General features: G+C 37.6%; 1 protein-coding gene across 1 annotated transcript in view; it reads left to right on the plus strand.

Annotated features, from left to right (window-relative positions):
- Positions 1-458: 458 nt before the first annotated feature.
- Positions 459-17,023, plus strand: part of LOC123247083 (muscular LMNA interacting protein) — a 217,887-nt gene continuing 201,322 nt past the window's right edge. The window contains exons 1-3 of the mRNA XM_044675880.1: positions 459-554; positions 7,734-7,889; positions 10,367-10,762. Coding sequence (XP_044531815.1) covers positions 459-554; positions 7,734-7,889; positions 10,367-10,762 — 648 coding nt within the window. The remainder of the gene's footprint in view (positions 555-7,733; positions 7,890-10,366; positions 10,763-17,023) is intronic.

Below are 17,023 nucleotides of genomic sequence, written 5' to 3' on the forward strand. Positions count from 1 at the left end.
TTGAGATGAGATACCCAGCAGTTGCCAAAATAATATTCTTTTTCTCCTCAATCCTATATAGCTTTTCTTTTCATTGCACATCCATTCATTTAAGGCACTGCTGAATAGGAACTATATACAAAGATGAAGAAGGCATATTTTTGCTCTTAATGACCCCTTTTTTAGCAGATGGACTTCATAGTAGGCCATCCTTTCTCTGTCTGTCTGTCTATCTGTCTGTCTGTCTGTCTGTCTGCCTGCCTCTCTCCCTCTCTCTCTCTCCCTCTCTCTCTCTCTCTTTCTGTACGCACGTATGTCTATATATATGTGCCTCTATCTAAAACTACAATTGAGATCTGACAAAATGCTAGCTAGCAGGGAGGGCAGTCTTCCACTTACCTCTTTTTAGATTTTTTTGGTTGTTTTTGTGAAAGGCTTCCTTCCCACCTCAGTCATTGGTTTGCTCACTGCCTTCTGTGATGCTTCCAAAGCAGTGGCTTCTGAGTGAAAACGGGAACAATGACTTCCAAGTGCACCAGGGCAGCCTAGCAGGAAGCACAGAGACCAAAGCCCAGGTAAAAGGCAGACTTTCCTAAATGTTTTACATTGCACTGTGTGGCCATCGCTTGTTGATGTCAGGTTGCTGTGAGACTGATGCAAGGGCAAGCTAATTTGACTGGGTACCAAAAGGAAATGAGAGCTGGCATCCTGAGCAAGGGTGAGCTGGTAAATATAGACCATTTGTTAACTGGGGGAAATCAAAGGATCAGTCCTCAGGGGTGCCCTGGGAGGGGTAGGATTACTGATGCTACAGCCTGTAATGTCTTCATTTAAGGGGAGGGTAAGTTCCTGTCTGAAAGTGTTTGGTGTCATGGAGGAGGTGACATTTAGCTGCTTGGTGTCATGTCAGGAAGGAAGGAAGGAAGAATTTTAGGGTGAGAAATAAAAGTGATCTTTGCAAAAGAGGATGGAGGAACATTTTGATGAAATGTCAGGAAAAAAACACACACACACTTTTCATATGATTTATTAGGCTATTCAATTGTTTTTCCCAGGGGAAAAGGTAGAGGGTCTGACCTTGTAAGACTTTCAAACCAAATCAGAGAAAACCTAAGGAAATATACTGTAAGCTCTCCTTGAGGAAAGAGAGATGGTATCGTCTAATAGGATTTTCTAGTGCTCATTTTGACACATAAAGTGGTTCAAACACAGGCAGGGAGCTGGAGGTTCAGGCAGCTTTGACAACTGGAAGTGTTAATTGGCATTTAACAAATGTAAAGCTATTAAAGTACGGCTATTTCTGCTTTGTGGGAAAAAAATAATTTGCCATCACCATAGCAATTCATCTCTCTAGGCCCATGGAACTTGGCTGCTTTGTGTAAAAGAACAGCAAATATCTTTTCTTCCCCCAATAAGAGACTCAAAAGCCTAGTTGTTAACATGTGACCCTCTCATTGGAATTCCACACGGTGGCCAGCAAAGTTCCAAATCCCACTCAGATGGAAATTTGGTACAAATATACATCTCATGCTTTGGAAGAGAAGAGAATATGCAAGGGAGGAAGGATGGAAAAGAATATAGCACTCTGGGATGGCACTGGCGCCTTAAAAATGACAAGAAGTATTGAATGCTAGCTCAGTTTCTTTACCTTCTGTGTTTATGTATCTATAAAGGAGATCTTGATCCTGATGAGATTTTGGTTAACAGTAAGAAGGAAGAGAAATTTTTCAGTTCAATTTTCTCATCACTACTATTTCAAATGAAAATTTGTTTTGGCTTGTTTAAGAACAATAACAACAGAATTTGTGCTGTGGTGAGGCACAATGGATAAAGATTTCATCTTCCCGAGTTCAAATTTGGTCTCAGACCCCAGCTGTGTGACCCTGGGCAAGTCACTGTTTGCCTCAGTTTCTTATCTGTAAAATGAGCTGGAGAAGGAAAAGGCAAACCACTCCAGCATCTTTGCCAAGAAAACCCCAAATGGTGTCATGAAGAGTTGAACACAATTGAAATGGTTGAACAATATTTTTTTAAAATGGAGGAATATATCAAGAAGCAGCTGCTGGATAGTGGGGTATTATGCTCTTCTTGGAGGAAGGAAGACCTTGAATTAAGACTTGCTTCTGATTCTTACCAGCTATATATCCATGGACACTAAGAAACTCTTCAAAACCATTAGTTTTTGAGGAGATGTCAAACTTTCTCGGTGGGGGAAGTTCCTACACTGGGAGTCATATCCTCCCGAGTTCTCTTTCCTTCTAGGTTTTAGTGAGACTGCTCTCTCATTATTCTCTTTTTACCTGTGTGACACCAAGCTTTTAAGCCTATTTTGCTTAATCATTACCCGTGTCTCAGTCCCTATGTTTCAAAACCAGACAACTCTGTCATTGCCCTTTAGTTATCTCTTTAGCGACCAGCTGCCAGGTAGTACGATGGATAGATCTTGCCCTGAATCAGGAAGATCTGAGTTCCAATTTGGCCTCAGCTACTTATTAGCTGGTGAATCATCTACACCAAGTCAATTGGGTTCTGTTTGCCTCAGTTTCCTCAACAGCATCCACCTTACCGGGTTGTTGTGAGGGATCAAATCAGATAATATTTGTAGAAAGTGCTTAGCACAGTACCTGGCACATAGTAGACACTCTCTACCTCCTTTTCATCAGTTTGATTATCATTTTTATGCAGATGACTCCCAAGCCTATACATTAGACATCTTTCCAATCAGACATCTCCAACTAGATGCTCCACAAGCATCTCAAACAAATATATCCATTATCTTTCCTATAAAGTCACCTTTTCCTCTTATTTCTCTTTTTTCTTTTTGTTGAGAGCACAGGTCACTAAGATTCACAGCTTTAGGATCATTTTTAACCTTTCAGTCTCCCAGTATGCAATCTGTTAGGATGTCCTTTCAATTCTTCCTCTATAGCATCATTTATATCAATGGTTCCCAAACTTTTTTGGCCTACTGCCCCCTTTCCAGAAAAAAATTATACTTAGTGCCCCCTGTCACATACTATTACCACCCCCTTACAGTTACTCACCGTCCCCAAATGCACCTGTGGCCATCACTGCTTCCCTGGATCGCTGCAGCACCCACCATGGGGTGGTGGCACCCACTTGGGAATCACTGATTTATGTCCTTCCCTTTTTCTCCTTCTCTATTGCTCCAATTTCTTCCCTGTCCAACCTATTCTTTAGACACTGGGCTATTTAATTTTCTTGCTCAAGAAGCTTCAATGACTGCTTATTGCCTTTAGGATACACTGCAAATGCCTTTGTGAGACACTCGATTTTATTGTTTACTTGTTTTGGTTGTCACCAACTCTTCATGATCACGTTTGGGGTTTTCTTGACGAAGATGCTAGAATGGTTTGCCATTTTCTTTTCCAACTCACTTTACAGATGAAGAAACGGAGGCAAAAAGGTTTAAGTGACTCACCTAGGATCACACAATCAGTAAATGTCAAAAGCTTAGCACTCAGTTCACTGAAGCACTCAGTTTTCCTCTTCCACTCTCAGGGTCTCCCAGAAGCCTAAGTGAAGCTTAAAAATGCATTACGACTTTTGGAAGACCTTGTATCCTGGCTCTATGAACTTGAGTATATCATTTAATTTCTCAGAACCTATATTTCTTCCGTTAGAAAATGGAGAGAATACAACTTGCTCTGCTTATCTTATAGGTTCATAAATTAATAGAGGGAAGGAATCTTTATGGTGATCTTGATCAAGCCCAGTTTCCTAGTTTTACACATGAGAAAACTAAGGCCCAGAGAGATTAGGTGACTCGCCTACAGTCACACAGTTATTAAGTGTCTGAGGCAGGATGTGAATCCAGATTCTCCTGACACCATCTCCAGGCTACTACATTAATTTATTGTTCAGTTGGTTCATTCATTTGACTCTTCCTGATTTCTTGGCCAAAATACTGGACTGGTTTGCCATTGTGAGCTCCAGCTCATTTAACAGATGAGAAAACTGAGGCAAACAGGATTAAGTGACTTGACCAGGATCACTCAGCGAGGAAGTATCTGAGGCCAAATTGGAACTTGGGTCTTTCTAACTCCAGGCCTGGTACTCTATCCACTGTGCCACAATTTGGGCCCAGCGTATTTTTTTTAACACTGATTTCCTCTCATTCTTTCACATTCACTTTCCAGCTACACTAGCCCATGATGTTTCATTCTCACTTCTCCCCCCAATCCACTCCAGATGATGCTCCATCTCCCTTCTATAAGTTGCTGCATAGGTTTTCATCCCTGAGCTGAGAATGCTTCCCCTCCTTATTTCCACCCCTTGAAATCTGGAGCTCTTTTCAAGGCTCAGTCTAAGTGCTCTCTGGTGGCATTCCAGATCTTCTCATTTTTAGCATTATTCTTCACCCTCCTCTCTTCATTCCAATTACTTGGAATTTATTTGCTTTTTTTATTTTGTATTTACTTCAATTACTTAATAAAACAATAAGCATTAAGTGCCTACTATGTGCTGGGCACTGGGGATAGCAATAGAAAAGAAATCCCTGCTGCCGAGAAGTTTATATTCTATTGGGGGAAAGCAACAAATTCATATATATGTCTAGGTAGAATAAATATAGTTAGGGAGTTAGCTAACAGTTGTGTTTGGGGAGGGGGAAGGGAATCAGGAAAGACTTCTTGTAGAAGAAATGGAGTGAAAAAAGTTATTTATTAAGTGCCTTTGATGTGCCAGGCATTTAGTTAAGAACTTTACAAATATTAGCTCATTTAATTCTCATCAAGGTAGGTGCTATTATTGGCAGTGAAGTGGGGCAGTGTCTGGAGTCAGGAAGATTCCTCTTCATGAGTTCAAATTTGGCTTCAGACACTAGCTGTGTCATTCTGGGCAAATCACTTAACCTCTTTGCCTTAGTTTCCTCAGGTGTAAAATGAGCTGGAGAAGGAAATGGCAAGCCTCTCCAGAATCTTTGCCAGAAAAACCTCAAAATGGGGTTGGACATGACTGAAAAGTGTCTGATCAACAAAAAAAATATTATTATCCTTATTTTATAGGTGAAGAAACTGAAGCAGACAAATGTTAAGTTGCATGCCCAGAATAACACAGTTATTGTCTGAGGTGGGACTTGAACTCAGGTCTTCTTGACTCCTGGTCATGGTACTCTATATATTGCACCATTTACATGCCTCCAGTGCTTGCATTATGTCTTAAAAGAATTGATTTATTCTATTAGGTGAAAGAAAGGAGGAAACTCATATGTAGATTCAGGGAACATGCTCTTTCCCTCTAGTAGAACGTAAGCTTTTTGAGGATAGGAATTCTTATGGTTTTGTCTTTTATCCTGAATACCTGGCATAATTCTGGTCTGTGGTAGACACTTAAAATATGTTCTTTCATTTGAGTTCTCCACATCAATGAAATCATAGACCAGAGATTACCCTCCCAAATTAAAAAACCAAAACCAAAACCAAAAAAAAATTCCCCAAATTTATACAAGTATGAATATGAATTTAGTGAATAAAAACTATTGAGGAGTTACTGCCATCTGGTTACCTACATGTAAAGTTTGTCAATTCTTCTGGGGCACAAGATTGTAAAAGACCATCATATTGAGTGGATAATACATTTTTTTAATCATGCCTCCAAAATTATGAAGATTAATGTAAAAAGAGCTTGGATTTATATATCATTGATGGCATTGTTTTTAGGTTTTTTTCTTTTCTAATGAGGGGATGGTGGGAGGGAGAAAACTTTTTTTCTTAATTAAAAAATAAAATTTAATTATAAAAGAAGTACCAGGAAGTATATGAAAGTACATTGCCTTTTACTGAGCAGAGGAATGACGTGGTCAGACCTATACTTTTGGACTACCAATCTGGCAGGTGTGTGGAGAATGATTTAGAGAGAGAGAAGAGATTTAAAGAGGGGAGAGATCTCATAGGATCCTAGAATCATTTAGATTTTGATAAGGGAAACATTAATATACAAATATGAAATATAGATACAATGATCCCTCACCTATTGTGGGTGTAACATTCCAGAGACCCCCGTGATAGGTGAAAATCCACAAAAGTAGTGGCATTATATTTTATTATTTATGTATATTTTAAGGCTTTCTGCTCTCCTATAAACCTTTTCCACAATCTTATTAACCACTTATAGTCACTGAGTCAATCAGCGCCCAGGACACAGAACACAGTGCTATGGTTGGTTGCCTTTCATTCTATCAGCCAATAGTGTGCTGCCATAAGTGTAACTCCGTGATACAGAATTATATATATATATATTTTTTAAACCTGTGATACAGTAAAGTCAGGATAAGTGAACCAGGAATAGCGAGAGACTGTATATAATTAATATAAAAAATTATGTACTTATAAAAATGAAATATACACAAACAAGATAATTTATGTGCTTTCTCCTGTGGGAGCTAAGGAAAGGTTTCATTTAGAAAGTGATACTTGGGGCAGCTAGGTGGCTGAGAGCCTGGGTTCAAATCTGGCCTCAGATATTTTTAACCCCAATTACCTAACCCTTACCACTCTTCTGCCTTGGAACCAATACTAAGTATTGGTTCCAAGGCAGAAGATAAGAATTAAAAAAAAAAGTGCTACTTGAATCAAATTGAGAGCTGGAAGGGATTTTAGAGATTAGCACCTCATTTTACAAATAAGGAAACTAAGGTTCAATGTGGGTTTGTTGGCACATGCCTGGTACCTTTGCTCCTGAGGAAGCTGAGCTTGGTAGATTTCTTGAGCTTGGGAATTCTGAGCTAGTGAAAAAGGGAGGATCAATGGATTCAGAGCTAAAACACAGATTTGATTCTAAGATGGAAGGTACAGGTTTAAAAAAAAAAATTCCAAGGCTACACTAAGAGATTATCTTTGCCCAGTATGAATCTTAAAGTCTAGGAGGAATGATAAGATTTGTTAAACACAGTGATGGGCTGATAAATGTTTAACAATTAACTCTGGTAAAAATTAAAAAAAAAAAGTACAAAAGACGTGCTTTTAAGATTAGTCTGAATTTTTAACATTTTTTTCCCCATCACTTTCTTGAATCTAGACAGTCAACAAAACAGTAAGCCAAGGCCTGTTTTTTTCCCATGTTCCTCTTTCTGAGGTGTAAATGCTTACAAGGAATGGGTTAGAGCTGGCTCGAGCACACCCCTGGTTCTGAAAATAATAGAACAAAAAAACCCCATAAATTAGAATATAAGTGCATTCAAACTGGAGAAGGGAAGGCAGGGCAAATCAGAAAAACTTTGCCTGAGATCATTGTCATAGCCCAGGGCTTAAGTCATTGAAACAAACTTTGGAGCTAATTGGGAACTTTGCTACCATTTCATGAGAAGTGAACGGGCCATGCTTACTTCCCTTCCACTGCCACTGATCATTCTCCTGACTTTTCCATCTCTTCACCCAGAATCTTGCCTCTGTCCCTTCAGGCTTTAACTTTGCCCCCTTTCCAGCTCTCCTTTATTTATGAATTGGCTCCTGCCATTAGAATGTCAGTTTCTTGAAGATAGATGGACTATACTCTTTGCTTCTTCTAGTACTCTCAGAACTTAGCAAAGTACTTGGCAAATACTAAGCACTTCTAAATCCTCATTCACTTACTCATTTGCTCTATCTTGCTGATATCTGGTCTAACACATTTTCAACTAAATATCTCAGTGCTAACTCAAGTTCCAATTGGCAATGCACCATGTTCTATGAAGAATAAAGGATAAGTTATATCTTTAATAAGGCTAAAAGTCTTATTTCTTACATATCTTATAGGTCCTTTCTGGAGATTCTGAAACCAAACCTTTGGTCTTCACATTTGTTCCAACTATACGAAGACTGCCAACTCACAGTCAGGTTGCTGATACTACTAAATGCCTTGTTAAAATTGGTGAAGAACCAAGAGATAAGAGCCAAGGAGCAATAAATAGGGTAGGCTATTTTTATGCTTCTCTTGAAACTCACAAAATTTGCATTAAAATGAACTCAATTATAAAAAGTGTTTTCAATGACCATCTTTCTGCTTTAACTGCTTTTTTCTTTTTCTTTTTCTTTTTTTTTCTTAAAAGGTTATGAGTTCTGGGACCATCAGTGATGGTTCTTTTATTTGTAAGAGGAGCCTATGTATTGTGAGATTTTCTTCTATTATCCAGGGATTCCCATATGTGATATGCTAACATTTGCTATGACATCTTGTTACAGATCTTATCTTCTCCCCAGCCTTAATCCTCAAACTTTTTAATATTATATAATTATTTTTGTAAAAAGATAAAAGAAATTAAAATTATTTTGCTTTAATAATTCATTAAAAAAAAAACCCTTGCCTTCCACCATAGGATCGATACTATGTATTGGTCCAAAGACAGAGGAGTGGTAAGGACTAGGCAATGAGTGACTTGCCCAGGGTAACCACTAGGAAGTATCTGAGGTCACATTTGAACCCAGGACCTCCTGTCTCTGCTCTTGGCTCTCAATCAAATGAGCTGCCCAGCTGCCCCCTTTCATAATTCATTTTGAGAATTTGACCACAGGTGGTTGTATATTAAGAACTAGAAAAAAATTTTGGAGGTCATCTTGTCTAATCTCCTCATTTTAGAATGGAAGAAATTAATTTTGCCCAATGAGATTATTTGACTTAGTCAAACTTAACATGAACATCCAGTGGTGGGCAGCTAGCTCATACACTACACTAAACCTTGTCAGGAAGACCTAAGTTCAAATTTGGCCTCAGATACTTATATCTCAGTGACCAGGTGAAGTCTCTTTACTTTTGTCTACCTCAGTTTCCTAATTGCTAAATGAGGATAATATTAGCCCCTACTTCCCAGAGTTGTGGTGAGGATCAACTGAATAAATATTTGTAAAGTGCTTAGCATAGTGTTTGGCACTGAGTAGGTGCTATAGAGGTGTTGGCTGTTATTTTCCACCAAATCACACATATTTATAAGGACTTAATCTTATAAGAATAGCCCTTAAAATTATTGGAAAGAGGGCAAAAATATGATTTCTATCTTTGATATGTCATTTTCTTGACATTCTTGGCACATAGTAGGCACTTAGTAAATGCTCACTCATTCATTTTTTTCTAGACCACAGTAAAATATAGTGGGTAGTTAGATGGTGCTGTGAATCGAAACTAAGTCTTGAGTCAAGAAGATCCATCTTTATGAGTTCAAATCTAATCTCAGTCACTTCTTGGTTGTGTGATCCTGGGCAAGTCACTTAACCCTGATTACCTCAGTTTCCTCATCTATACAATAAACTAGAAAAGGAAATGGCAAACCACTCCATTATCTCTTCCAAGGAAACCCCAAAGGCATTCATGCAGAATTGGACATATCTGAAAATGACTAAAGTAAAAAAAAATTCAAAAATAGTTTTGACCTTGGATACCTTGGAAGAGTCTTGGGGATGCCTAGGAGTACATGGACAACAAACACTATGAGAACTCATGCTTTAGTGGATCATAAATCCATTCCATGATTTCATTTCTTGTTGTTCCACTACTTAACAGACCCCAGTGGCTTTCTATTACCTCTTGGACCAAATATAAACTTTTTTTTTGGTATTAAAAGACTTTTATAACGTGGTCCCAATTTACCTTTTTAGGCTTATTATATATTATTTCCTTTCATGTACTTTATGGTTTAGTCCATCTGATCCTCTTGATGCTACTCATATTGGATTTTCTGCCATTTACAACGATTTTCTTTTAGGCCTGGAATAGACTCCTTCCTCACTTCTGTCTCTCAGAATTCTTAGCTTCCTTCTGAGCTCAGCTCAAATACTGCCTCCTCCCTAAGATCTCTCCTGCCTTCCCAAGATGCTAGTAACCCCTCCAATTTAGCTGATATTTATTTGCATATATTTTGTATTTATCTGTGTGTGTACCTAGTTGGTATTTAGTTAGTGCTTTTTGATTATTAATGTGGTAATCTCTCTAGTGGTACAGTTGAGAACCCTTTTTATCTTGTATGACACATTTGTTTTCCATAACTTTTTAAATGTTAGTTCCTAGTGCCTTCTTCCTCCAAAATATTTTATGACTTTTTGTGCATGTATACATTTATAAGACACCATAAAACATCTAGACAATAAACATATATACACACATGTAAAAACAAGCAGATGTATGTCTATAGGTATAAATTTGCGCATGTATGTATATACACACATTACCATGTATACAATTTTTACTTATTGAGTGTTGGGACTATTTCATTTTTTAATGTTAATATATTCAGTGCCTACTGCATAATATACCTGGTGCCTCACATGTAGGAGATGCTTGATAAATTCTTGTTAAATGTTTGATAGATAGACAAGAAACCTCATTATAAGGGCAGGCAGAAAGAGAATATTTATTTAAATAAATTAAAAATAAATTAAATATGCTTTTTTTTCTGCAGTCTAATTCCAATGAATTCTTGGACCGTGCGACTTTGAAAAGTGGAATCCAACAGGAGAGTCATATCCAGACATACATATGTTCTACAGAAACTAATCAAAAGATTATCCAAGGGAGAGGGCTTAAATTGAATCAACCGGAAACCATGCAACAGAGTGACCTTTTCAAAGCAGAATATGTCTTTATTGTGGACTCTGAAGGGGAAGAAGAAGCCATATGCAGAAAGGAGGACAAACAGCCCACTGTGGGGAATGGTCATGGGTTGGCAAGACCCAAGTCCCTCGCTCTAGCCCCAGGGCCCATCACTACACTGCAGAAACCACACCAAGGCGACTTCCAAGGTCCACGACAAACCGATCGTCCTCACGATGCATCCAATCCACAAAAACAAATACAGGTATGGTTTGCCTTGGTTGTTTAGAAGTTTATCTGTGATTGGTCCTATTCCAAGTGCTACACAAATAAAATTATGCAGTCTAGGTTCTGTGTTTTTTAAAGAATTTCCAGGCTAAGACAATGTTGAATAACACCTTGAACAAACATGTAACATCATTACAGATGTAATATTGCAGAAATATATAATATCATTACAAATACTCACAACATAGAGAGCATTTAGAAAATAAATAGTTCAATACTTCTAAAGACCTAAGGTAAAACTTATCTAGTCCAGCCCTGTCATTAAGGTAGCTTGTGGATACATTTTAGGAATTGATATGAAAATTTAAATCTGGCCTCAGACATTTCCTAGCTTTGTGACCCTGGGCATGTCACATATCCCCTTTGCCTCACATTTACTGCTCTTCTGTCTTGGAACCAATCTACAATATTGATTCTAAGACAGAAAGTATTGGTTTAAAAAAAGATAAAATGAATAATGTATATAAAACATTTTTGGAAACCTTTAAGTTTTATATAAATACAAATGAGGAAACTGAGGTCTAGAAAGATTAAATGATTTAGTCCCCCAAAGCCAATGAGTATCAAAGGAAAGAGCTGAGACATTTTATGATGTTGCCACTCATCCAGGTCAAAACTCTTTCACGTGTAAAAGGACAGATTGTGTCAGTGAGTTAAGGATACCTCTTTACCCCTGCCTTCAATAGATAGGGTCATAGATTTAGAGCTGGAAAGGGCCATAGAGATAATTAGATTCAATTCAGACCTGAGGGATTAATGTTCTCAGAATCACACAGACAGAATTTCAGCTCATATAGTTCAAGTCCAAATCCAATACTCTTTCTCTGGCACCATGTTGCTCCCCTGGTAGCCATTCTTTTCATTATAATCATCTCAAATTGAGCTAGATTGGTTTCATTGTATGGTAACTCCATCTTTTGGCCACTATTCTATACCTTTTTGGTTTGGTAGGAGCTTCCAGAAATTGCACTGTACAGGAATATCCTTTAACAATCCTTTGTTATGTCCTAAGCATGATGAGGCATCAGAGTAGGGATTCATTTAGAGACTATAATAATTATATCCTAATAAATAATTAGGAGAGCAAATGTAAAATTAAATATTTGCATTATGAACTGACTGATGAATCTTTGATCAGGATGGCAAGTGGAATCTACTGGGAGAAATTATATTTACTTATGTGAGTAAGTATAGGATGAATATGTACAGATTGAATGGGAATTAAAATTAAATCCATTGTAATTTGAAAGGGAGAACATTAGCAATTGGGAGAAATCAAGAAAGGCTTTGTAGGGGCTTAGTTTCCTTTTGAAAAGGAGGGATTCTATGAAGTGGAGATATGGAGGGAAAGTACATTTCAGGCATGGAGAATGACCAACACCAAAGCATGAAAAGTAAAATAGAGTGGTGTAGGGGCAGCTGGGTAGCTCAGTGGAGTGAGAGTCAGGCCTAGAGACGGGAGGTCCTAGGTTCAAACCCGGCCTCAGCCACTTCCCAGCTGTGTGACCCTGGTCAAGTCACTTGACCCCCATTGCCCACCCTTACCACTCTTCCACCTATGAGACAATACACCGAAGTTAAGGGTCTAAAAAAATATAGAGTGGTGTAATGAGATATAGAGGTGGCCAGTTTGGCTGGACAGGAGTATCCAGGAATAAGAGTAATATATGAGGAAGGTGGACAGACAGACTAGGGTTATCTTGTGGAGGGCTTTAACAGCCAGACAATGAAGTTTCTATTTAATTCAAAAGACAATAGTAAGCCACTAGATTTTATTGAATAAAGGATTTAATAATATCTGTGCTTATGACTTCAGTAGGTGTGTGCAGGATGGATTGGAGTGGGGAGACACTTAAGTCAGGGTGGACAATTGTGATGCTCTTGCATTAGTCTAGGCAAGGGGCAATAAGTACTCGAACCAAGCTTATGACTTTGTGAGTGGAAAGAAGGGGATATACACGAAACATTTTCATGAAACATACTACAAGATTTGACAACTGATTGGCTATTAGGATGAAGGAGAGTGAGAAGTCAAGAATAAAACCAAAGTTAAAAACATGAGAATCTGGAAGAATTTATACCTTCAACAGAAATAGGTAAATTTGGAAGAGAAGGGGTTTTGGAGAGAAAGATATTGATTGAGCTGTTTTGGACATGCTAAGTTTGAGATATTTCCTGAGAATGGTTTCAAGTATCTAATAAAAAATTTATGATATGGGTCTGAAACTCAGAAGAATTAGATTGGGTATATAAATAGATTTTACACACACACATACAAACACACACACACACATATATAATCTATGTAGAAAGATGGTACTTAACCCCAGGGGAGATGATGAGGTCACTGAGTGATAGGATAGACAAAAGAGAAGAGGTTGAGGACAGAGCTTGTGGGGGAACATCCACAGCTAGAGGTCACGATATATATGCCATTCCAGTAAAGGTGACTGGGAAAAGACTGAGATCCATGAAAAAGTCATTTCAGAAAAACCTAGGAAAAGAAGGATGATCCTTATTATTGAATTCAGAAGATGAATCAATAAGGATGAAGATTGAGAAAAGACTATTAGATTTGACAATTAAGAGATCATTGGTAACTTTGGAGAGAACAGTTTCAGTTTAATGATGAAGTCAAGGATAAATTATAAAAGGTTGTGAGGTGAGTTATAGGGGAGAAATGGAGACAATGCATGTAAGCAACTTTTTCCCCTAGGAGTATGAAAGCTATGAAAGAGTAAAGAGATATAGTATAATAATCGCTTGAGGGCATATTAGGATATAGTAAAGTGGCTTTTTGGGGAGGGTGTTTTTATTTTTAGAAAGGGTGAAACTTGACATTCTTGTGGGTAGGATAGAGAGAGGCTGAATATTAAAAAGTGAGAGGGAAAGGTTACAGGAAGGACTACAGAATTTAGAGATGGAAGTGATCTGTTAATTTAAATATATAGAAACTGGGCCCAGAGCAGGAAAGTATCTTGCCCAGTCCATACTGGTAGTCAGTGGCAAAGCCAAGATAACAACCCAAGTTCCCAGATTCAAGATTCATTGCCATTTCTATTACACCATGACATGGGTTTGATGATAGGAAAAACACAGTAATGACTCCAAAAGAGAAGGGGCTGCCTCAGTATATAATGAGCTTTCCTCTTTGGAAGAAACAGGTTATTACTTGTTAGGCTATAGAGGTGAATGTTCTTTAATTATGGATAGCAGTAACTAAGTGGTTTGGGGATAAGCATGTTGGACTTGGAATCAGGAAGCCTTGAGTTTCAATCCCATCTGAGACTCTTAATACTTCTTTGACCTTGAGCAAGTCACTTAACCTCTTAACCTCAATTTCTGTATCTGTGAAATGGGGATTATAATAGCACCTACCTCTCAAGGTTGATGTGAGGATCAAATGACAAAACATCTGTACAACACTTTGTAAACCATAAAGTGCTATATACATGCTGGCTTTTATGACATTAGATTATTACTTGTGTCCTTTCTAGTGCTAATAATTTGTGAAATGATGGGAGTAGATGACAAACAGCAATATCAAGGATTTCTTAGATAGAGGGGCTATTTTGGAAATGGAAATTACTTTAGGAAAGAGTCTTAGTGGGAGATTGGCAAAGAATATATAAAAGTTCCTGTAGTTGGAAGAGAAGAGGATAATTTAAGAAGATATTATGAAAGAAAAAAGAAAGATAGGGCTAGAAATTGGATGTGGGGAATAATAACAACTTAAGAATGACTTTGAAGGTTTTTGCTTAGTTGGTAGGTGATACCAAAGACTCATTGTGTTGGGAAAGTCAGACTTGAGGAAGGTGACTCCAGGAATACTTCTGTCTTCTGGATAATAACTATTGAGAGATTCACTTGAAAGTAACTTACAAACAAGCCCAAAACGGCAATACAAAGATTGAAACCATCAGCACAGATTGTGTATAGCACACAGTATGACAGTCTTTTATACTTCACTTTCTTTTCTGCAGTTCTCTCTTACCTGTTCTCCTACCATAAAGCTTTCAGTGGCATCTTCTTGCACTCTGGCTAGCTATCTTAACATGTTTTCTTGGGTGAAAGACATCATTAGAACTAAGTGCAATCTACTGGCACTCGCCATTCATTTCTACTATCCTTTGGATCCACAATAACTTTATTTCCTTGGAAGTCATGGTGCTACAAGAGTTTACATCTGTAGAACATTACTAGGAGAATGTTTATGTTGAAGAAGAGTTCTTTGCACTAGGAAAGAGCTTGTATTCATTAAAATCATTGTAGAAATTCCCCAATACAATTCAATTTGTGTTCTTCCTACTCAATTCTGGAAGGACTTCATTGGTTGTCTTGCTGTGGTCATCCTGAGTATGTGCCCTGATGTAAGATTCTAGATCTCTTTTGAATAATCATAGCTCAGTTTCACCCATGTAATGATCTGGAACTTGATGTACTCAACATAACATCAGCAGCAAAGAAGAACATCTTGAAGACCTTACTAGAATTGGGAATCCTTCTTCATTTTGGACACTGCCCAAAATAGTCTCCATAATAGAGGGGAATACCTTTGCCGAACATTTATTTTCTTATTTTATTACTCAGATGTTAATAATCAAAGAGGTCATTGATTAAAGGTATCTCTGCTATCGCTTTTATCAAGGAAACTTGCATGATCACATTATATGCATGAGAGATTCACTGGTGGGGGTCTTTAAGCCTATGATTTATTTTGAGTCAAATAATTAATAATTTACAATCAGTTCACAAGCAAATTACAAATTACAAAGACACAGAACTATCTCATTTTTGCATTTGTATCTCCAGAATCTAATACAGTGCCTGGTACATAGAAGGTGATATTCATTCAATCATACAGTATTCTATGTATCTTTCAGTCAATAATGTGACTGTAAGGATGTAGTCTTTGGTGTGGCCTCATTTGTGGATGCCTCCCCTTTTCCTAATTTCAATAAGCCTCAATATACATGTAGGTTAATCTCATAGAGATTTTCTAAAGACATAAAAGTCACATAGATCAGTAGTTAAGGATGGTCCCTTCATCATATTTTTGGCAAATCAATATTGTCAATGATTTTTTTTGCCCATTATTTTGGAATCTTCTTCTTCTTGCAATATCTTGGAAGTATTTGTTCAATTCTTTTAAGACTGGTTCACCTTCAGCAAGGATTTCCTCAATATATGTTTGGTTTGGCTCAGCAGCCCTTTCTACTCCATCTTTCTTAGTGTTATTTCTATTTCCTCAGAAAGTACATCAGAGACTAAAGTGTTAAGGTCCAAATGTGGTAGAGCCTCTGTCATTGATGATGAAAGTTGACGGTTAGAGAAATGTTGACAAATTTGTTCTATTTTCATTCTATTTGTTGTCCTCCTGCCAGTCTGATAAGAAAGCTCATTTGGGTTTTATGCTATTTTCTGTAGACTTGTTTTGACTTTCAATGCTTTTTACTATATTAAAAGGCAAAACTGCTCATAACCACCCACTATTCTGCCTTTCTAATATTTTCCCCATGAGTTTGTATTGTCCTTTGTGGCTACCTCTTTTTGCTTAGCAAGAAGATCAAGTGTTTTCTGATTAACATGCTATCTGGGCTCTGGTCTCTCAATTATAACAACTTTCTTTTATCAAATAAGTTTTCGAGAAAAAATAGTGATAATTAGGGTTGGTATCTTTGTATTTTTCCATATCCCATTTTCAGCATTAATTGCTCATTTGAACAGATCAGGTGGAAACCGGACCTATTGTTCACATTAGCTTCATAAAAGTAACTAGGTAGCATAGTGGATGGAGGGCTGGACCTCCGTCAAGAAGACCTAAGGCCCTCATGAACTTACTAGCTGTGTGATCCTGGACAAATCACTCAACTTCACTCTACCTCAGGTGGTAATTATAATAGCACCTACCTCCTAGAATTGTTGTGAGGAAAAAAAAGACGTAATATACGTAAAATGCTTTGCCAACTTTGAAACACTATATAAATGCTAGCTATTAAGAAGATTTTTAAAAATTTGACCATACTTTTGATTTTCCATAACTAATTATTTTTCCATCTGCACACATACACAAAACTGATTCTTATATAACTCCTAGATCTTTAACTTGTCTTTTAAGTCATAATCAATTTTATTTGTGAGTGTATCTCTGTGCATGTGTGTGTGTGTACACATGCATGCGTGCATGTGTGATATTTTCAGGGCTTGCCAAGTCTAGCACCTTCTATTTTTCTCCTGG

This window comes from Gracilinanus agilis, chromosome 4 (assembly GCF_016433145.1).
Source record: "Gracilinanus agilis isolate LMUSP501 chromosome 4, AgileGrace, whole genome shotgun sequence".
In the NCBI taxonomy this organism is placed as follows: Eukaryota; Metazoa; Chordata; class Mammalia; order Didelphimorphia; family Didelphidae; genus Gracilinanus; species Gracilinanus agilis.